The sequence below is a fragment of the Helicoverpa zea genome, chromosome 17 (genome assembly GCF_022581195.2).
Source record: "Helicoverpa zea isolate HzStark_Cry1AcR chromosome 17, ilHelZeax1.1, whole genome shotgun sequence".
Lineage (NCBI taxonomy): Eukaryota > Metazoa > Arthropoda > Insecta > Lepidoptera > Noctuidae > Helicoverpa > Helicoverpa zea.
The window spans coordinates 4992431-5016813 of NC_061468.1; the positions used below are offsets into that span (position 1 = coordinate 4992431).

Consider the following 24383-nt stretch of genomic DNA (forward strand, 5'->3'; position numbering starts at 1 on the left):
CTTAGTTGCCAATCATACAGCTATACCTACCTACCACATATCTCTTGAATTACCTCCAATAACTTTCATAACACAAATTGGTCCTGCAGCACCATTAAGATTATTGTTAATTTCTATACACCCTGTGAATACGCGGCATGTTTGTACGGCACACTTAGCCGCATGTACCGAAGTTCCCCTGAGCCTGACGATGTCGCAACTATTAATTTGTTGGCTCGAAAAGCATATTGAGTTATTCACGTGTCTCTTGGAGCACTAATTTGCCTGAACATAATAGGGTGCAAAGCTGTCTCACGTCAACACCTCTTAACTGCATACTGAATTTCGGGTGCAACGAGAATGTTTGAACACATAGCAAGATTGGAGTAAGAAAGTTGTAAGCTGTCGAAAATCAAAGTATCTTCGCCATAGTGAGACTTTAGATATGAGAACTACAAATCGAGGTTAAGTCTCAGCAAGTATAGTCACTACCTCTATAAGAAAATACCACCACCTTAAAACAATTACAATAGAAAAACAGCTCGAAAAAAAATTTTTTAAGGCTATTCCCCAATAACCCAGCAACCAATTGTCTTTAATTTGATTCACTTACCAACTAGCGCCAATATAACCGTGAGGAGCGGTGCAGCCGGGAAAGATACCGTCACGTTGAACTCTAGCATCTGCAGTAAGTCCACTAAAACAAAATTATTTGCCATTATTAAACAAAATCGCGCAATAACAGTCACTATTTTTCAAATAGGTTTTATTTGTGAATACGAAGAACTGTATAATTAATTAAATCACTGATATCATTCGATTATCCGTTTAAATATTTTCAATTTTAACGTAAACTCTGGATGTATTTTAAAGTGATGCAATTGTTTTGCAGCAGTGCCGTAATTCTATGAAAAACTACTTCACAATTGTATTTCATTATAAGTGTTTTCAATGGCTTCCAGCTATTTTATATATTTTCGAAAAATAATTCCGTAAGTACTCTACTTATTATACAATTATTTGCTTAACATTTTAACTTTTAGCAAATAGGAAATACTATTATTCTATTATATAAACAATAGAATGAACTTCGCAAGCAAAAGTATTAAAAGTATTCAAGTCTTCGGACTTGTACACTTGCACCTTTTTCCATGTTTAACCAAAATAACCTCATTACGGCTGGAAATACGCCCAACGCATGCACTTTAGTACCTTTCCGTATCGATATTTCATAAAATAACAACCGCTATTATATATTTTACAGTGAAATTATGAATAAGTGTTATAGTGCACATTTAAAACAAGCATACGAGAGCGCGGCGTGCCATAAGCCGCGCTTAGCGCCCCCTGGAGGCGTGCGCGCGCGACGATGCCACACGTTAACGCGATCAAACGGCTGCTATATGAATTTTTCATGTGCCACGAGAAGTAATGGTGTCGCCCGAGACGTCGGATCATTCTTTACGAGCCGACAACGGAAACCTTTAAAAATATACGATTTATCTATCGCCGTACCGTATATGTTGCACCACACACCAGACACTGCACTCAGACTTTGAAATCAAATCCAAAGTTTCGAAAAAAGTTGGACTAAATAGATTAACCGCTTCCGAAAACTGCCGGTAAAAATTCACCTAAATAGGATCGGGTTCAAAGTGACGCACCATGTCACGGGTTTGGGGAGAGTAGATCCGTAATAAGATAAAGGTTTTATCGTCTTTTCGTTAGCATAGTTCTCGTGTGCTCTCAGTTTGTCTGAGCTTTGTGGACGGTTGTTTGCTTAAGGTGGGATAATCCCGGTACAGTTTCCGTATCGAATATATACGCCTTTGTCCCCTCTGTCACGTCTTTTGATGTTGTCTACCGAAAGGGTTTGATATGACGAATCTTAGGAGATATTCTATGAAAGGTCGTTCTCAGTAAGGGATTGTTCACACCAAACGTATTGTCCGCCGCTGACTGTGAGTATACTCACTGTCTGCCCCAGTGTGAACGTCGACTCAATCTGCAGTACCCGTACCCACCAAGCCGACAATAAGCTATAGCGTACGATGCGCTACATGTGTGAACAAAAGAATAGGCTCGTGTAGGTTCACACTAGATGCGTACGCTGAGCGGCTGACTATTCTACACATAAAAGAGCTCAGTATTTGAACCCCCCAATCTTCATACATAACAGATGCTATGTCTTCCCAAGCGCATCGTAAGTTTCTATCACTAAATTCTTCTGAATTCGCATTCCAAATTCATTCTCTAGAATGTACTTCTGCAATAAACTTTTCGGTGTCGAACATCGCGAGGTGTCACGTGTCACGTCTGTCCTCATTGAAGTTTGTTTCTCGAGTGTATTGCGGCAGAGGCGCGCGGCGGTGCGGGCGCGGCGGAGCGGCGCTATTCGGCAACTGCGTCCGCGTAGCCATTCCGCGTCCGCCGTGCATAGTCGCGTAGTAAAATAATCGGCCACTGAGCGTCAGCGACAACAGACGACGTAATAGCGTATAGTCGGTTCGGTGTGAACGACAATTTCAATATATATGGAAAAGCAATAAACTGCGTAACGCGCGCTCACAGTCAGCGGCCGACAATACGTTTGGTCTGAACGATGCCTAAATGTTAAGACCAGAGAAGGTTCCTTATTACTGAAAAATAATGTTAAAGATCTTCCGAGTATTTCATCTTATTAGCATTAAATCGCGTATTGCAAAATTCAACATTACCTAGTCTTTGAGGTGCCTATTAAATAAAGAAACTCATGTGATCATAACGGAATCTAATCACCTATTACAGAAAACGCACGAAAGACACTTATTGATATTTTCAATGAAAAAAAAAATGAAAATTGCAACGTCATCGTTCATCATTCATCATGTGAAATTAATTTCGCCGTCGTTTCCCCCGTTCGCGTTTCGTTGCGTACTTTCTACGATTTACTGCGCGGATTCATATTACCGTAAAGTATTGGTAGCAAAGGAAGACGACGATATTAAATATTGTGCAATATGCGATCTAGGAGTAATATTTCAAATTCCGTTTAGAACGTAAATTCTTGCTTTTTAAATGAAAAATGTGTTAAAGACAATTAATTGAAGTGTATACGCGAACTAGTGGAACAATCTCTTGACGCGGCGGAATGGTGGAGGTCGGGCGGAGATACTTGACGCTCGGAACATTGGAGCGAGCAGGTAATTGGCATTAAACCGTGCTTGAAACGGTTGTTAGTGCAAGCCCGGGCTACGAAAGGGCGGCGCCTCTCCGATACCGCTTGCCCTAATTAGGTAGAAATACGAGAAATAAGAGGAAAAATGATACTGTCCCAGAGCTATCGTTAACACGAAGCGCCTTACTTTTCGTGACATGTACCTGTTTCTACTCATCGTTATACGTATCTGCTATTCGAAGTACAATAATGTTGCGAAAAAATGTGCATGTCGCTAACAAATGTGCATGTCGTAGTACAAACTAGACATTACATCGCATCAAAATTATGATGTAAAATAAAGTTAGGCGAACAGGGAAGCCAACATGAAATTCAAACAAAAACAAAATGAATTTCTGTGGAGCGTAGAGCGAGCGGAAAAAATACGTCAGATTTTATTGACGTCGGCACATCATTATTATCTGCTTATTTTCGTTTTCGCCCCGATACCTTCTAATACCTTATTGCTATGGAAAATTACGTTCAAATTGAGAGCTTAATAATTGGGCAAATTACATCTCAAATCGGCTTATAGAAGGAAAAATTTACAAATTAGATACTTAAAGGATTTTCAAACCTACGTTGAGCGGCAAAAAATATTTTCGGGGTGCACAGATACCAAAAAGTTAAAATATACCAGCGTTGCAAAAATGACGAATTTAAATATAGAAGAAGCATAATCTAAAAACCAAATAAAAGACGTTATGCTGTGCCAGAAAAAACTACATTAATAAGTAGTACGGAACCTCAATTGTAAGAATTCACAAAAGAACAAAAATCCGCACGTTTTTAGGGTTCCGTACCCAAAGGGTAAAACGGGACCCTATTGTTTTCGCTCCTCTGTCCGTCCGTCCGTCCGTCTGTCACCAGACTGTATCTCATGAACCGTGATAGTTAGAGAGTTGAAATTTTCACAGATGATGTATTTCTGTTGCCGCTTTAACAACAAATACTAAAACTAAAATAAAATAAATATTTCGGGGGGCTCCCATACAAAAAACGTGATTTTTTGCTCAATTTTGCTCGATATCCATAAATATGTATATATAGAATATTAGTTTGGATGGTACGGAACCCTACGTGCGCGAGTCCGACTCGCACTTGGCCGGTTTTTTAACAGACAATTTATTTGAATATAACTTTTCCAATCAGCATTTTCATAGAAATCTATTTCTGTAACACATAAGTGGGCTCTCGCTTCGCTATTATATTACATTTGAGTATCATAATTTCCTCAAAATACTTGATGAAGAAATAGAGTAGCTAAAGGACTCTCGATCAAAGCTTATAAAAACAAGAGTTTGCTCATTTCCAGCACAATTATATTACAACTAGATTCCGCCAGCGGCATCGCCCGCGTGGTGTGTTGATAAAAAGTAGCCTATGTGTTAATCTAGGGTATCACCTATCTACATACCAAATTTCAATCAAATCGGTCCAGCCGTTTTAGCGGGATTGAATAACAAACATACATCCATACATTCTCACAAACTTTCACATTTATAATATAAGTAGGAAGTAGGATTTGTCTAGCATTAAAACCTTGTACCGATTTTGCGAGTACTTAAATACAACATGTGCTTACTTCCACGTGTAAGGATTCATACAGCATTATCGTGTAACCTTGGTAAATAACTACTGCTAACTCCGATAACTAGGATTAGATTTCATTTGTTTACTAATTTTCGGCTAATTAGTTTGGCAACTGTATACATTGCGCACATGGTTCAAGCATTGCGGATCGAAAGACCAATATTGTTATTGGGTAAAATCTGTTCGATTATTGAAATTCACAACTACTATTTGTATATCGAAATAAAATGTTAAACACAATGATATTAAAGTACAAATCTGAACCACCCTAAAGTCCTCTATGACATACGATGGTCGACATTCTCCAGAACACTACCAATAGGCATATAAAAATGCATCCTCACAAAAAAACCGACTGATATTTCCTTAACATATCAAATACACTAGCTTCTGCCAGCGGTTTCACCCGCATCCCGTGGGAACTACTTCCCGTACCGGGATACCCTATAGTCTTCCTCGATAAATGGGCTATCTAACACTGAAAGAAATTTTCAAATCGGACCAGTAGTTCCTGAGATTAGCGCGTTCAAACAAACAAACAAACAAACAAACTCTTCAGCTTTATAATATATCAAATACATGAGAAGCAGAATACATCACGTCCTTAAGGTACGTAATTACCAAGAAGTTTATTCAAGGAAATATACATTTCTGTGCATTGACAGAGATTGCATCGCGAAGGTAGCAATAGTAAGTTTATCGCCAAAGGAGCAAGTGAAGCAATTTGCTGTGTGAAGCGGAGCAAGCCAAGCCGAGCGGGTGAAGCCCTGCAAACGAGCACGTCTCGAAAACACCAATTGGAAATTACTAGTTGCACTCGGTGAAGTTTCGTATATAAATACGACATTTACATAGGTTGACTTCAATGTGATATTGAAGGAGATTTAGGTACAGGTGTAGATGTAGTTAACCAGAGATGCAGCCATTATCAAAGAACAATGCTTGTAATTTTTTTCCCAAAACTGAAAACTGTAAATTGAATTCCCGTTTGAAATCTATCTAGACCGATAAGGAAGTAAGAAAAGATTACCTATTCAAAAACAATAGTATAATATTGGAAAAATCTAGCACATAAAAAAGAGCCATGACAGCGAGACCACAGGCACAGTCCGTACACGTAGGTAGGTATAACATACAAGGGAAGATATTATCGAGAACTTCTCGGAAATGCCGGAGTGTTAAACCTCGTTAAGCCGTTCTAATGAGAACTCTTGTGATACAAATAAAAAAGTAACATAACACTATTTTCCGCAACAAGCTTAATATAACCTACCATTGAGCAAAAAGTAAAACGGGGAAACATGCATGAAACTTCAGCGGAATTACAGGTTCAAGTAAGTCGAATTTACCAGTCATAAATTAACCTCAATCTTTCACAAAATTCTCTTCCAAAACCCTACACGGAGGCTTCGTTTAGTCTCATTTCCATTTAATTATTAAAACAAGCTCGTGGTTACGTACCCCACTATATTTTCATTGCGAACAAACCATTTTTGTTCATTAAAATCAGACTAAACAACGTTTGTTGTATAATCCTAAAATACGGTTGTTTTTCTTACCATCCATTAGCAGCGGGGCGGCTAAGGAAAATGTTTAAGCTTTAAAGAATTACAAACATCTTAAATACCTGAAAATAGCGAATAAAAGATTGATAAAAATATCCGGTGACTCCTTTATAGAACACTTAATTATCTCGTCGGGATCGTGGAGTTCATTCCGATATTTAATTATGCAAATGTTCAAGCCTTTTTCCCGTAACTGATCTGATCCCGTCGCATTAATTGGAGTGAGTCAATCAGATTTCAAGAAGCAGGAAACCACGATGTTTCTATAATTTATGACATTGTTAATTACTGCACATAGAATCGAAGACTGGCATTGAGGAAATTGTTTGTACTATTGTGAAAGGGGTTTTCCGAAAACCTATACAAGCCATTATTAATTCGAAACAGTCTCCACGAGTTTCACGAAAAGTGAACAATAAAAAAACTATTTCAATATCAAAATCAACATATTTCACGGCTTTAAACAGCCAACACAATCGCAATTCCAATAATGACCAACTTCATTAAACGTACATACCCATCAACAATTAAATTAGGTGCGGCAAACAGTGGTCAGCCATTGCATACCGCACACTGTGGTTCTTTTTTTTGTATAGGTAAAAGATATTATTTGTGAAAATAGCACGGAGTACTTGGAAAATCCTACAGCACAAAGTAAAAACATTGTGATATTCTTTTATAAACAGCGTAGAATTTTAAAATATATTTCAATATGGTAACCCCGTAAGGGCTTCCAACACAGGATAGAATACGTTTGTGACGTGGCGCGGGGTGTAATCCTCTAAGCGGCGGCCGTGTGTGTCCGATCGTCCACTACGGATCTACGACCTAAAAATATATTTTTATTCATCCGATAAGCTGCTTGAAGAGTGGTCCAGTTTGTGCTCTGTGTTAAAACCTCCTTTGTTGTAACTTAAACTCTTGTATTCATGCTGGCCAGTGTGAGACGAATCTATTGTGAACATTCTTCAAATGTATTGTAGCGATAAGCTTTTTGTGTGACCGTTTGTACGTGAGCAATGTTCTGTTTAATGATACTTGCTCGATTAAATGGTCTCACAATCTGTTATTTCTTACGTCTCCGTTTAGAACTCTTGAGAATTAAATATGGTCCAGATATCAAGAATTTAGATTTAAGTCCGAACCGAAACAAAGCATTCAAACCTAATTTTTTAATTCTTGCATGCTGTTAATCTATTAAGATAATCGACACCAAGTTAAAGGAATTGCCAGCTGAAGTCCACCTTTTAATTTCTCAGAACACAGAAAACGCTTTACACTGATGATGTAAACGGCACTTTTAAAAAACTGTAAGTAAAAACAGGAACGTCAAAGCGGTTTTAAGGCAGAACATCTCTACCGACGGTACACGGGGATGAGTCGTCATAGAGACCAACTGGATCCCATTGAACAGATTTACCCTTATCTGATATTGTGAGTTGAATAGTTTATTCTACAAACTCGAGCTAAGAGCTCCTTTAGATATAAATCTTATTTTACTGTTGGGGTTCTATACAAAAATGATAAAAGGTGTCCCTTCAAGGAGGTACGGATGTCTCGTTTGTCGCTCAATGTGTATCCTAGACCCAAAAATTATATTTTTAACAAAGAAAAGTTTTTCAGGCATATCTTCAAAAGGAATATCTTTTCACATTAAGATAGTTACATCATTAATGAGATGCTTAATTAAACCGATACGGTGTATCCTAAAATACATTTTTTATACAGAATGTGACTATTAGACTACAAATACTATACAAAGAATCGTCCCAGCAATTCGTACAATAATAAATATATAATTATGGAATCATGTACACATGAATCCTGAATATCGCTAACGAACGACAAACGTTATTAAGATACCTTATTAATACGGCCAAGTGATTCTGTTTCCGGTACAAAAGCCCTCTTGTTTTTATTTATACACTTCATAAAATAAATGTACAAATGCAAGAAAATAATCCGAGTTCATCTGACATCCGCCACGGTGAATTTAATAACAAACAAAAGCGATGGTCGGAGAAAATTGAGAATTTTCATTTCCAAGAAAAAGAGAATTTAAAAAAGATTTAAAACAATCATCGTATTGAAACACTACGGCAAGTGGCGGTGAGTGGAATACGGAAAGAAACAAATTATCTCTATCTGGCTAATTGTCGACAGATCAAAGTGGAGGAGGGGCTTGGCTAGGTAAATCCGAGTCGGTATTTTTTTACAGTAGAGGGGAGGGCTCCACTGTAAAAAAATACCGACTCGGATTTCGCGGCCGCGGGCGCTATTCGCAATTATTGTTATTACAAAGAGTTCTCTTGAGCCGGCTCACGACTAGAGATTTTTTCTGAATACATCCTAACAACATCTAATTGTAACGCAAGTGTAGCTTTGTGACTTCAAGGCATCTGCCGTTACGTAATCAGGATTCATTAGTCACATGTGGGGTACATAAGACACTCATGTTTCAGTATCGCAAAACCACAGATAAAGGAAGCTCGTGTTTGCTCAAAGGACGTCAAAAATAAAGCAAATATTATTAATTAAGGCTTACCGATGAAAACGAAGATCTGATGGTGAGCGTAGCGCAGCAGCATAGATATGGACACCGTCTGTAACAAGCAAAAATAAATGAAAAATTGTTTGATTAGTACTGAGAAATGTTGCCTTATGAGTTGCTTCGTGAAAGGAAATCATATTACTTACAGGATGTTTTTGTGAATTATAAGTGTAAGTAATAATATGTGGAGTTATTTGCAGCTTTTGTTTGTAATTAACTTTATTACTATTACTATAAGTTTTGCTAAATCGCAGTTTTACACAAAAACCCTATACATTGAGTTTTTATGACTTCGAAGCTGCAACTTCCCAATTTTTAACACTCACTATGAGAACGTCAGTAAATGTCCCACAAAGCTCGTCCCAACAAAGTACCATGTTCAAGCCACAAAATGTACGCTGTTAATAAAACGTAACATAAAATTGAAAATTCCTGTAGCTTTCAATCGTATACAATGTTACTGCATAAGGGTACATTTAGGAGGGCCGATTCTACTGTTACTTAAATGGATTCAATCTGTACTAAGCGTTTCGTTAATGAAATTCAATCGCGGCGAGGCGGAGCGGGGAGCAAATGATGTGGCGAAAAGATTGATAGCGGCCTCAGGGACGGGACCAACTACCTTTAGGTACATGTAGTGCGACTTCTGCTGCTCGTACGGTCAGCTCGCTCGCTCTCAAATCAACATTCGATTCGTGATGCACCGTAAAAACGTTGAGTTAAAGATTTTACAAGCCTTTGTTTCATTTATTTCTGTAATTTCATTTAACTTTCAGAATATTTGTAATGTATCCGCAAATTGTCACACATATTCATAGCAAAAAGCTACATTGCATCTCAGAATTATTGTTCTGATTGACGCTTCAAAGCAGCTGACGAGGCACTGTGCCGATTTAACACCCTATTTGAGTTCGGAAGGGACCTGCTATAGACAAGCAAGGTTCATCGCTATCGATTAGTTAATGCTCAAACCGAAGCCTATCGAAACTGAAAATATTTAGTAAGAGTGAGGTTTATTGCGAGACGCGAACTATTTTCGTCGAGGTCCGGCCGGGGTGCAGTGTGACGCGCGCCGGACCGTGCGCTCGCCACAACGCAATGGGCCGGACGTAATCCTCCCACCGAGCTGTTAGTTTTAACGGCACCGTAAACTAAAGAGCGGCTCACATCGATCGTCTACCACAGTTAATATTAAAAGGCATAGTGGTTAATGCTCCGGCTTCTGCTTTTATTATAGGTCCCAACAGTGATCGATCAAACGGGAGTTCCGACAAACGGCTTATTGTTCCTGCTCCCAAGTTCGGTTGTGGAATTGTTACGATTCGGATTTACCTTGATGAAGCACTAGTAACGATACAACTTTAGCATGTACGAAATGAAACGTGTACGCTATATACTGTTGGTTATACAGTTCAGTAACTTATTGAAATAAGTTTAGTTTACAAACATGACTCGTGTGGTGGTTAGGAAAATTTAGGATTACTTTTAGACGACTCACATTTAAACTTTAGGTACTACCTATGTTATTTGCATTTTTTGTAAATTATTTACCAAATGACTGCAGGAATTCAAGCTTTGAAAAAACAATGATTTTATCAGACAGAGTTACTACTATCCACCATTTGCCCGATACTATGAAGAATCTCTAAAACAACCAGTTCCCTTTACTCGAATTAGGTCGTCCACACACTCGGCAACTGTTCCATTGAATCAATTCCGCACAAATTCGATTCAACACGCCCAGAAATGCAGCAAATGGAATAAACAAAATCTTTTCAACGTCCAGACCCGTACGAAACACCGACAGACATTAATAGATATCTCGTATGCAGAATTCCCAATCCACTTTGGAGCTTTGACAACGCATAGTACGTGAAACCAGATATATGTTAGGCAATACGTGGGCCGTTTGACAATTGATTAATGCAATTTCTCTGACTACTGACGTCGGCCGTGGAATTAGTTCCTGTAACGTATATTGCATGTAGCCTGTCAGACACAATGCCGATGTAACGTTGGGTCATGCATGATACGCGCATTGACAAATAATGGAAATCAATATTAATATGATATTGTTATGTTGGTCATTAATAAGCGTGGTAGGTATGGTGTGGCAAATAGCCTTTTATTTTTAGTTATATTAGATGGGCAATGATGTAGATTTACCTACGCGTCAGGAATAAGCAAAACCCAAAATAAAACCATGAAACCAGAAAAAAAATTTGGAACGAACCTGCTTTGTAGCTATAAGTTATATGAAATAAGAATTTCTCAACCCTTTTCAAACGAAGTTTTTTTAAACACCCTTTCGTGCTTCAGGCGTAACAGACAACGTGACTTTTTATTTAGAGTTAAAAATAACATCGAAAGTCTTGACAAACAAAGATTCAAAGATAAATTAGAAAAAATATTTAGAATTCACGAAAGCATAACCATATGCTTCGTTTCAAACCCGTTTTTGTTGCGTATTGTTTTAAATTGTTGGCCTTAGTTTATTATCCGAGTACAAGTAGGTCTTCCTTTATCATCATCTACCTTTAATAATCATGCAGTAAGTCATAACCCAGTCAGAAATGAACTAAGAACAGAAAACTTGCCCGCCGCCAGCATGAATCGTTTACATTAAAAACTAAACAACAATTTAAAGTAAGTAAGGTTTTATCCGTTTTAATGCAATAACATCTTCTGGCCGTTTAGTTTGCATAACTTGTGGAAGTAATCTGAGAAAAATGTACTGCTATGGCTTGCCCGAGTGTTTGGTTACGAACTACAGAGCTGAAGTGTGCCATCTTCTGCACTATAATTTTTCAATTGAAGGAAAAAGAAAACTCTGTAGTACTGGAGCTTAGTTGCTTTCTGTTTCTATTGATTTAAGACCACTATTTCATCTTTATAAAAGTTCCCGTTGCACGTTCCAGCGTCCCACATTTTTTAGGTCAAGCGTGGTTTCTGCCTACATATACCTACCGTGCAGTTGTATACGACTGTACTTCAAAATATTACGACAGAAGTGTCCAACACTTGAACAACAATTCCTGGTGAAGGTAAATGCACCCAAAACTTCTGACATCACACAAGTTTCAAAACACAGAAGTGGCTATTCACGTGGGGAGTTTTGTAAAACAAACATAAGGCAGTCGGTCGGTGTGCGCCCGTCAGAATTTGGCACCGTAATAAAGTTTGAAAGGGCTATAAAAGAGCAATAGCTGTAACTCCGCGAGTGAGTCTGATTTTAGTGGCGTGGGGACCGCACCTCGCGATAACCTATTAATTGATCTGTAATGTCTTTGTGTAATGCAACACGCTTTTAAGACACGTTATTCTTTGATAAAGAGATATTTGTGCTAACTTCATATTATCGAATTTTAATACACGTATAAAAAATGCTAAAAGAGAACTTTATATGAAGGAAAATACTGATTTATGCCGATTGGCAACTTGGGTAGGTATGGCAGTGGCTAACTTAGAATAGTACCTAATTCAAAAAATATTAGACGGGATGCATTTTGGGTATCTTAGAGGTCTATAGCTCCACTATTTATTACGTTTCAGTTTCATTTATTTCTTACATAATTATACAGGTAGGGGACCGTATAGTAATAATTAATAAGTCGCTCCTTGTAAAGCACTGGTACACAGCTGCATCCGGTTAGACTGGAAGCCGACCCCAACAAGACTCGAAAGATAGTGGAACCATATAATAAACATCGAAATATGAAGATAAATTCTGCATTATATGAAGTTTCGTAAGCATATTTTATCAAATAAGGACCTAAAGAATATAGAATAGTATCTCCCCTTGAATTAATATCTCTCGAAACGCAGGAAATCAATTATGTAATAAGGTCATTATTTTCTATTTGACAATTATCTGTATTTATGTGAGTATCACTGCTTAAATACTGAATATGGTAAAATATACAGTTTAATAAAAGTATTCTATACAAAAAGGTATAAGCGCCATCTGATATTTTCCTTCTGCACTACTAAAACAGTTTGGCTTGAACTAGGGTTTGAATAACTTCAGCTACTCCACGCTAGAGGGTTGAGTGGACCACGACCACGGGAGACCGAAATGTTGGAAGACGAAAGTGATTTCATGGAGGGAGCGCTACTCGACGCTAGATGGCGTTCAGAGCGTTTCAGACAAAATACATCACGAGATGGATTCTTCTACAATGCAAAATATAAAAAAATAAGGTTAAGATATCATTTGAATTGATTATTTACTGTACTTAGATAAATATAAACCACATGCGAGCGAGAAACACCAGTCAGGTAAAAATCACTGAGGAAGATTTTGTTTTCAATCGTTTCAAAATCAGTGAATCATTCCACATCAAATAAATAAGCCCCACTTAAACGTACAAAGCCATATATTTTTTGTTTGCATATTACTGTGCAAACTATTTAATGTTTATTTAACGTTGTGCATTTAATCTGCTGGACGCTACAATCCTTTTACCACCTAAGGCCTAAGACTTAGAAATATACCAATAAATACTGACTGGAACACAAGAATATAATATCTGCTCTCTTTTCAGAAAATATTCATGATCTTTGTATGAAAAATCATCACTCATACCCAATGGGGCTGACTGCACCCGTAGCGCGAGGGACTTTTACAGAATATTACCCACATATATTCCTTCTGAAGATTATATAAGCAAGTATAATACAATGAAATACTTACAAAGACAAGCATTATGAAGAAAGCAGCTATGTACGAGCTGCGCGCCGTCACCAATGACACGAAGCGGTAATGTTCGCCCGTGATCACGTTTCTGCAACAAAATAATTGTTTTATGTGTACAATTTACATATATGAGTATGCTCTAGTACATAAATACTGAGGAGTTTTGTAATATTATGCTAGACTTTCGTGGTACTCTATATGCAGCCCGTCTTTTTTCAAGAATCCACTGCATGATGTCGTTAGTTAGCATTGATCGTGTATAAGAGTGGATTGTCTGACATGAATTCTACTAATCTAGAGTGAAGGAACAGTGAGTGCACCAGTGTCTGCGCAAATGCTTGTGCACTATAATATGTCCTGCGCAGTTGGCTAAGGTGATCTTCACACTGCCCCGCATCACGCTGCATCTTGCGTGTCGACGCACCTACGCGCGTTCCTGCGGGAGTGCAGATCTGCATCATCGTGCGGGTTTTTCACGCACTCACGCACGTAGGTGCGTTTTGTAAATTCACGCACAGCGAGTTCCATTTTCAAATATACACGTCACGCCCATTCAAAATCACGCGCGGCACTGCGGGATTCAGTGTGCCATACCTTGCGTCTCGCCCCGCACCTACGCGCGGGGGTGCGTGTTTCTCCGCATGTATGTGCGTGATCCGCATGAACGCGCGTGGATGCATTTTCAGTGTGTTGGACTATGCGTGTTTTCCATACAAACGGAGATACACTCAGCGGCACGGAATCTGGCCCAAGCACATTTTGGCCTTATAACCATTATTTAAATGAAAAATCAGAATTTATATTTTAAAATTGTTTAATTTACTCATTTTCCAATAGAAAATGACTAACAAACAACAGAATTATGAGGATTTACATTAAGTTTCATTGAGTTAGAAAACAGAGTCCTTTACCGCAATAATCACCATAAACTTTTAAATTCAACATTTTTAACAAAAAATAAAGTTATCGAATTTTAATAATGGATGTTTCTTCCTCTTGATCTGATGAAGGCTTGCATACGATCTGGCAACCTCTGGATCGTGTTTTTTATCTCCACTTGGGATATCTCCTCCATGGCAGCTACCAGCGCGGTTTTCAGTTCACTGAAAGTCCGTGGTGGGTTACGACTTGCTTGGACCTGTCTTTTAAGCATGTTCCAGAAATGTTCTACAGGATTCATGGCTGGGTTTCTTGCAGGCCAGTCCAATTTTTGAATACCGACCTCGAACAAGTAATCGGTTATTCAAAGAGCTGTGTGAGGTCGAGCATGGTCTTGCATTATACGAAATTCTTCACTTCCTATGAATCCCTGACAGGTTAAAACATGATTTAGAAGGATCTCTTCAATATACCGCACTGTTGTCAGACGACTTTCGACAACCAATAATTCAGTACGGGCTTCTGAACTTCTGCCTCGACAAACCAAGATGGACCCACCATGAAAACCGACTGTTTGCTTAGTAGTGGTGCGAAGAAACCATTGTCCGCGCTTTCCCCATCCACGTTCACGGCCGTCTGGAGCTCTTAGGACGACTCTGCATTCATCGGTCCATAAAATTTTACTCCAATAGTCATGCGTCCAATTTTCATGTTCTCTTGCAAACCTAAGTCTGGCTACGCGATGGTGCGGGAGGAGTTCCGGGCCTCGAGTTGGTCTTTGAGCACGCACATCCCGTTCCTCTATCCTTCTTCTTATTGTGCACTTACGGACGTTGACTTCTCTTGCTGTTTGCAAAGGCTGGCGTATCTCTAATGCAGTGAGTAACCGATTTTTCATTTTTGCACGTACGATAAATCGGTCGTCGTGCGCCGACGAACACCTTACACCCCACTTTCTGGTCTTCTTGTGTAAAGGCCAGTCTGGTCATGCATTTTCTATGCATATCTTTCACTTATACGCGGTGCACTTAAAGTTTCAACCATCTTCCACTGCGTACGCCCTTGACGTCTTAGCAACACTACTTGAGCAACTTGAGCTGCAGTAAGGGTAATTTTCAGATCAAATTGTGAGAAAAGAGAAACAAAAAACGATCATAATCATTAATTTTTTTTGGAACGTGCTTAGTACTTCGGCAATTTCTATCTGAATTTAAACTTAACTTTCTGATTTGTGTTCCAACAACGGAATCTGCTTCTAGTGTTATAAAAGTTAAACAGACTCACATTTTTCTGTATTTTAATTAACAAATACGAAAGGACAGACAAAATGTCATATGAAATTAGAATTTACAACAGCTATCTGGGCTGATATCTACTTCTGTTTGTTTGGGCCAAATTCCGTGCCGCTGAGTGTATTTCCATACAACGGAAAAAAACGCATCCACGCACTACGCTGCATCATGCGGGGCAGTGTGATAATCGCCTAATCCCTTTACGTGAGTACAGCCGCCGTAGCCGATAATCGGCTAGGAGGATCATCATCATCATTCGAATCATAGTGCTGTTTGAGTCTACAGAAAGCATCTTGTATGACCAGCACTGCCAATGAGAAATGTGAACTTGTTATTTTAAACAGATACTCTTGTATATTCAAATAATATGTATGGTACCTATTAAGTAGTCAAAGACATTACTCAGGAATTCAAATTCTTTTTTGTGGTGTACCTTACGTTTTGAATACCTATTTGGAACTAAATATTTGTTTCATTTCAATTGTTGAGTAGTTTTATGATATTTTTTTGCAGTGTACTTATAGAGTATTTCTTTGTTAAATCTTATTTGTAATCATTACCTCAAATAACCCTTATTATCTTCCTGTTCAGCCAACGTCTTGATAGATGCCATGAGCAGATCGTCATAGCCGAGGAATTCGTCAAGCACGAACCGCGAGAAAGGGTCGCCGAAGCACTCATCACGTTGAGGGTCCAACGTGACTATTTTGACTGGAATCTTGAGTCGCAGTCGAGCACTCGGCGACAGTCGAAGGAAACCATACTCTAAGGAGTACTCTAGTATGTAGTCTTCATCTGAAAAAGAAAAAAGGGCTTTTAAATAAAGAACATTGTATTCCATCCACATTCCATCTGAAAGAAGTTTGCTATTTGAATCGAATTTAGAACGAATGCTGATAGGTGGAACGATATAAGCAAAAAGATAAAGATTCATTCAAATAAAATAACAATATTTATGACACTTATGTTGGCACCGTTTCTATAATCGATACCTTTAAGGTCAAAGGTAGTAGAAAGGTATAATTAATTATTAACTTTCTTCAATAATAGTCTCGCACTTCAAGATATGATTCACGTGGTTTTTCAATATATTACTTTATTATTATTCATATTAACGCAACAGAGTATTTTGAATTAACTAACAGTATTTTACATGAATGGCATTATAATAAGCTTATTAGTTTTTACGTCAACTGAAGCCTTTTCAATGCTCTCTTTAACTTCAAATTCTGACATTTCCACGTTATCACTAATAAAAAAGGTTCCACTGTTTACAAACACGGAATCTTAGAACACAATCTTCAATGTCAGATAGTAATAATATACATACACAAATGTTCAGTGTTTACATACAAATGTTAGTCGAATCCATGTGACTATCAAAATTACTGGCGACCTTTCGTATCTTGGACATTGACATTGTAATTAAGAATCTCTGATTTCTTTGAGTATTTACAAACATATATAAAAACTTCCTTACAGTGCCTATGAGTTTTTGCTAAATGTTCTCATAAAATATGCAAGTCATTGATGTTCGTTATGTAATATATTCATGTATTGTGAGAAATAACTGAATACAGAATTATTTTATGATGTACGCACCTTTTGAAGAGTCGTTAGAAGCTGACTCGTCTAGAGATTCCTAAAAGAAGAAACATAACATTTTATTAATATGAGGTAATATAGTTAATTAATACAATTTAAAAAGTATCAGGTACATGTACTAAATGTACACCTACGCAGATAAGTGTAATATTTACAAAAAAAGTTAGTCATCCAATATCTACCTACATAAAACTCTAAAATACGAGTATTACATTATTATCAGTGTTATGCTGGAAATAACCAAATCATACAGTTACTATGCAGTGACTATAGGTTATATTAAAAAAATGCTAATTATTGATGACTTTCGTTTTCATTGGTTATCTTTAGAATTACCTTAAATATGGCCTTTTAGAGAGCGGTAGAGGTTCTAGCTTATTTATAGCAAAACTACAATTTTGTATTGATTCGACCCGTCCTGGCGGCCCCAAGCAGACATCTTTCAATTTATAATTTTGTTATTTTTTATTTTTGGTTAACTTGTAAGGCACTAGCATCTATCTCATGGAAGTTCTTGTGTTGTAGTGGTTTTATTGAGTAAAGGAGAGTTCTCTATTATACTTTCTGCTAAAACCCATGATTGTCTATGTAGGTACTACTCTCTACTCGGCTATTATAACTATTCTCAGGTGCCATAGGGCATTATGAGAATGAGACTAACTGTTTGAGCAGTATAAAATACTGTTAATAACTGTTTCGTGGGAGGTCTACGCGACAGAGGGCCCAAGTATGCCAAAGCCGACCACAGTCATAAAAATATTAAGATTTGAATAATTTAACATAGCATAGCTCAGATTAACTGTATATGAAACCTAATATGGATTATGTTCCGCTCATTAAATACTATATTCTGTAAGCTGGAGAATTTGTTTATTTGCTTGAACGCGTTAATTACTCGACCTACAAGTCCGAATTGGAATTGTTAGATAGAACATTTATTGAGGAAAGTAATAGGCTATTATTTGTTTAAGAGTGCGCCGGGACGCGGATAAAACCGTAGAATTTGTAAAAAAAAATTGTTCTTATACATTTTAGTTAAGTATAAGTAAATTAATAGGAAATAATATGATACATTTGTTTGTCTGGATGCGCTTATCTATGAAACTAAAAAGTTGAAAGGCAAGGTTAAACAGGCTTTGAAACCCCGAATTACAGCCGCAATCACTATCTATTAAATAACTGTAATAATTCTTAACCCTTAATCGCATAAACGTGCATGTTTTTATTACGATGCATGCAGCTTATTATAAACACGCAGCATTGTTCCTATACTAACATTCAATGTTTATCTAATTGATATGGAAACTGCAATTATCGAGGTAAGATTTACGCCCAAGTTCACCGACAATAAACGTGAAATAAATGCATTTTTCTTAAAATAAGTGTTTTTTGTGATAATTGAACTCGAAAGTCAATAGCAAACTGTTCATTTACGCAAAGCGACGTTTAATTTGTCGGTTAAATTAGGCCTAAACATAATACCTTTAGGTTGTAGGTACTCATATAGAGGTCAGTAACATTTGGTAGGCAATGGAATATTGTCTATGTTTAACATATAAATTGTTTTATAAATGTGAAAATTTAACGGTTTCCTATAATTATGGTTAAGAATTCTTAAACCTTTATAAGTGGTTTATTTTTTGCTTTTTTTATTGTTTATGTTGGCTTCTTTTGTTAGCATTTATTATTTATATTATCTAAATATGACAAAATCGTAGACTTAAGTGGATTCACTAAATCAAACTTAGAAGTGGGTCACTGTATATTACTGGCATGATAAGATTACAGGACAGTAGCATTAATATTAAATCAATGTTTACTAGAAAATTAAGATCCAAGCAAAATTATGTCAATAAACCAATAATATGATAAACGAAATACATTCAATCAATTAAACTGTTATCACCTAGAATAACAATGGTAATTATTTTTTTATTACAATTTTATATTGTTGTAAGTAAGTAATATTTTGAAGGTATATTTCTATCATCGCTGCCAATAAAGGACTAGCTTCCACCAGTGGTAGCCTGCCTCTTAAGTGACTTACTTCCCGCAAATGGATAAAAAAACAGCCCATATCTTATTCTGTTGTAGAAGCTACATTACAGCCAAGTTTCGCCATTTAAAAAGAACAAACATCCATACATACAAACTTACACATTTATAATATTAGTTAAAAGTTGAATTCCCTGCCTCATTATAATCGGATACTGATACTATGTTACTGAATATAGAGTATTCTTCGCTATTATCCACACAAGTGTAAGCGGATGGGAAAGCTCAGGATTTATTACACAATCAAAATGAAGTGACGTTTGATAATTCGGAAAAAATACTTGTAGGTTACTACATAACTTAAACACGCCGACCGTAACACGGAAGAAACTATTAAAACATTGTCTACATTATCATAATACATAATTATCATAGTATGTAACACATATTATGTAATGTTCCCTATATCTATCCACATTATTACTTATGACCCTGCATATCACATGAGGAAAGTTTATTTGTTTATAAAAATATAATTTCTGATCCCTTTGCAATGTTTGTAATGAGTCTATTGTATCATACTCAAGGTATGATTTACTGTCTGTTATTGATTACTGTAACTACCATTAATATGAATAATATAATATTAGCAGAAAGTGGTGGGATTGCCCCACCACTTTCTGCTAATATTAAAAAAGAGAAGTTTCTTTTTCACGCAAATACTACTAGACAGATTTTGATGACACTTGGCAGTAATAAACAATTTATCCAGGTACGGAAAAAAGTTAAGCCAATATTTTATCAGAAAAAAAAGGAGTATGTATACTCACATCTACCAATTTGGAATCTCTATCAATATCCTCAACCAGTCCCATTATTCCTTCCCAAATAGACGAAGAAGGTTCGACATCTTCTCCCGACACTATGGTAGCATTGAGATCCGTTTCCTCACTCGTCCCTCCATCCCCTCCCGTGTTCACGTAAGAAGTTTCTATCACTTTGTCAGTGGCGGGAACTTCTGAGTCGTCGTGTACTCTAGTAATGTTGCCATAGTCAGTGCCATCGCGAATGTAGTCATCGTCATCTATATCTTCACTTGTCGATGACTCTATGTTGATAAACCTGGAAATGTCATAGAGTAGAATGTATAAGAGTAGCCGTCATCGAAGGAGGACCTCTTTTTATGTATAAGACTTCAGGGCTGTTATAGTTTACGGAAAACCCCGCTTGCATATTTAGCTATTAATGTTGAGTTAACATAAACTAGTATAAACTTGTAAACTTGAATAAAGAACAATCAGTTTGCTGTAGTTTTTATTGCACATAAATAATAATTTGCAGTTAGATGTTTCTAAATGCAAATTAAATGTTTCGTACAGCATTCTCTGTTACCAAACGTTTGAAGCTACAAAAATAAATTAAGATTAGACGAAAATTACACTGGTTTGAAAGACCTATCAAATACACTATCTTAAAAGTTATATTTCATTTTTAAAGTCTAATTCATTTTTATGGTTCTCGTTTTAACTGAGACATGAGTCAGTGAACTTGTTTGTATCCAGATAAGTTTATTGACTGAATAAACTAGCACTGTCTGAGACTAACAAAAAAACTCAATACTTATAACTGATGTTTTTTTTTGTCTACTACATAAAGTAATTTGTTTGCTATTTATCTATTATTTTGCTAACTAGAGTCAGGAATAGGACTTAACTTGTATGGGGCAAAATCCCATCTTTAGTAAGTAAATGAATACATAACACATAATTTAGTAATACATGAGTCAGATAGGGCAGTCGCTCCTTGTAAAACACTGGTACTCAGCTACATCCAGTTAGACTGGAAGCCAACCCCAACATAGTTGGGAAAAGGCTTGGGAGATGATGAGTAAATAAATCAACAGGCAGATAAAATATAGGAAAAGGCCACTAGCATTTGTATCAATGTATAATGCCTATGACAAAGACAATGCATCTATGATTTCCTGTGCATGTTTTATTTTTGTTTCATTATAATATTTTTATTATTCTAGTTTTTCCCACAAGATTTGCTTTGTGAACATAACTTACATACTTACGTACGTAGGTTTGTATCCGTTAGTACTACATACATACTAAGTTTCTATGGAAGATTTTTTTGCTATTGCAAGAATTTATCTGTGATCAGAAAAGTAATATAAGAAAAAATCTCACTATATTACAATTTTTGAATATTGATAATTAAAAGTCCAAGTAAAAGTAATCTATAAATAAATAAAATACTAAATATAAAGTAATAGAACAAAATACTAATCTTTAAACACCATTTCCATATAAACAATGTATAATGTCTGCAATAAAAGACATTGTTCATAAATTGTTGTTTTCATTAACATACAAAACAATTTGCATTAATTACCAAAACACAATAAATACTCGTGTATGTAGGCAGTGTGGAATTTCAGTGGTCAGTGGACCACAATTTTCTTTAAATTAGATAATTTTCAAATAAAACTCATAAAAAGTTGTGAGAGTCCATTCTCAGACCCATTAAAAAGAAAATGATCAAAAAAATGAATTTTGATAAACCTTTGTATTTCCGTTGATTTTCAGATAGCAATTTAATCTTATCTAAAATAAATTGAATTAATGAGTTCCTGCTCACTACAAGCAATTAGACATTTAAAATACTTAATTGGCCTCCATTCTCAGTTTGAAACATTGGATTAACCTAAAATGCTTGTCATTGTCTGTGTCAGAATAGAGTTTTTAATTATAATAATTTTAATGAACAACTTACCCTTCTGTAGCTAACATCCCTAACATAGAATTGAGCTCTTCTTTATCCTTTTTCAATTTCCTCTCTTTTGCATAACTTTGCTCAATAGTGTAGTCCTGTGCTGGGTTCCTCAGAATCTCAACCCTCAGTATGCCATCCCTTGGCCAAGTCTCCTTCACATGGTTCAAACATGTTGTAGGAGTCCTCGAAAATGCTATATGAATATATGCAAGGACAAAAAATGCCACTAGAGCTTTCAACAGTACGAGGAACTCAAAGAATCTCCGTACTGGCCTCGGGAATGTCCGAGCATACGCTAACGCAAACTTAAAAAACAATGCATGGAATAACCTCTCTCTCATATTAAAGAGAGGATTCTGGTTATTATTCCTATTTCTATTCATTGTAGGATTTATGATAGGGCCTCCAGGCAACAAGTTGTTGTCCACATTGACTCCCGGTGGCAAGTTGTTCATTATCTGTGGCCCACCAGCACTCATAGCTTTGTTATTGTTTGTATGTTTGAGAAAATTTTCGTCTATTATTCGTTATAGCAACGACATTCTAATTACCTGCAAGTGAAAGTTTTACTAAAATTAAAAACGAGTATTTAACCTCTAGTATAATGTCAAAGTTAGAGGACACAGATACAAGTGATGCCAAATACTAACTGAATCAGAGAATAGTGACATCAAATAAATAATAAATGGGCCAGCATTCGCATGAATTATTAATCCAACTCCGAATTCTCACTCGAAACCATTATCACAAGCGACATATGGTACGAGAAACTCAGATACAAATAAACATTGTAACCTAATAATGCAGAAAAACAATTGCTGCAATATGGTCGATTAGCAATAAATAACAAGCATTAATGATCAGTGAATGAGTTCAGTATCCAATAATTTTAGGCCAAAGAGTAAAAGTAAGTGGGTAACATGTTAACATACATACCCCTGAACTTAGGTCAAAACTTCATAAACACTGGTTGACCAGTATTTTTAATGTATCTTACGTGGTTTTTTACCATCAATTATTCTATAAGTTTTAGCTTAAACTCGCAATTCACTTTCTATTTGATAATTATGAGATAAATAAAAAGGAAAACTGTCAAATTCTTGACATAACAACTTGTCACTTGACGTAGAAGCGACAGCCACAGATTAATCTCGGCAAAACCATTCGTTCTACCAAATATAGTGCGCTCAGAGTTTCTATTTTGCTTGTGGTCAATCAAGACCAAAGAAACTTCTTGAAAAATTAACACATCAATGAAAATTAACTTCAATCAGGTAAGCTAAGATATTGTTGGATACTTAATTCATAGTTTTTTGTTACATAGTTACAGAATAAAGTATATTCTAAGGTAGGGTTTGCCTCTTGTAGTTCAGTTACAGCCCACAAGATGGCGCTACATTTGATGAGTTTAAAAAATTTGATTTTTTATTTGCATAAACGGTCTAATCGATTTGGATGAAATAAAGTTCATAAGTAGGTACAGAGATTTTATGTGTCTAGAGTTATAGCGATCGCCCGCGACTTCGTCCGCGTATAATTTTTTTTTATGGTAAGCGGACTAACTTCAAATTTTAAGACCCTCACTTCTAAGACAAGACTTCCATGCGAACTATCGATATTATTCATTACTGCTCTGCTTCTATTAGTCTTAGCGTGATGATATACCTATATAGCCTATAGCCTTTCTCGATAAATTGGCTATTTAACACTGAATGAATTTTTCAAATCGGACCAGCAGTTCATGACATTAATTCCTGAGATTTATAACAAACAAATATAATATTGAGGTAGTATGAAGATGGATACTTTTATTAGGGTATGGGAAATAGTTCCCTTGAAACGCGGGAAACCGCTATCACATACATACATGTCTCTTTGTGATTTTGTGATGCCGCATGCCGTAGGTAGGTAATGCTATAACAATTACTTAATAAGTCAGAGTCAAAATGTAATTCTTTATTAAAAAGTAGAATAGCACTGTGGGATAATACAAGCATTGCGAACACCTATACAGCTGTTGTTAATAAATGGATATTTCAAGGGAAGTGATAAGATATTCAGAAGGTTCTAGTCTACATTATATTTCTGCTTCCCGCTGGAGGTAGCGACCATATACGCCTACTTCAGTCATCTCCCTTTTTTTATTCTCAGCAGGCCTACCTATCTAATGTTGCCCTGCTGATTCGAACGATACAGCTTCTGTAGTTGCTATCCAATAGATACAAACGAGCAACGTCATGCCTATTATCATGGT

At 36.5% G+C, this 24383-nt stretch overlaps 1 protein-coding gene across 2 annotated transcripts in view; it reads right to left on the minus strand.

Moving 5' to 3' along the window:
• LOC124638014 (membralin) overlaps positions 1-23260 on the minus strand; it is an 84001-nt gene extending 60741 nt beyond the window's left edge. The window contains exons 1-8 of one of the 2 annotated variants that reach the window (XM_047174786.1): positions 23066-23260; positions 22130-22680; positions 20182-20473; positions 17354-17393; positions 16312-16546; positions 13578-13668; positions 8879-8936; positions 593-676 (exon numbers count right to left, since the gene is read on the minus strand). In XM_047174786.1, the coding sequence (XP_047030742.1) occupies positions 593-676; positions 8879-8936; positions 13578-13668; positions 16312-16546; positions 17354-17393; positions 20182-20473; positions 22130-22608 (1279 nt within the window). In that variant the 5' untranslated portion in view covers positions 22609-22680; positions 23066-23260. Of the gene's footprint in view, positions 1-592; positions 677-8878; positions 8937-13577; positions 13669-16311; positions 16547-17353; positions 17394-20181; positions 20474-22129; positions 22699-23065 lie in introns of those variants that run through there. The other variant, XM_047174787.1, reaches the window with a different exon arrangement.
• Between the last annotated feature and the right edge of the window lie 1123 nt (positions 23261-24383).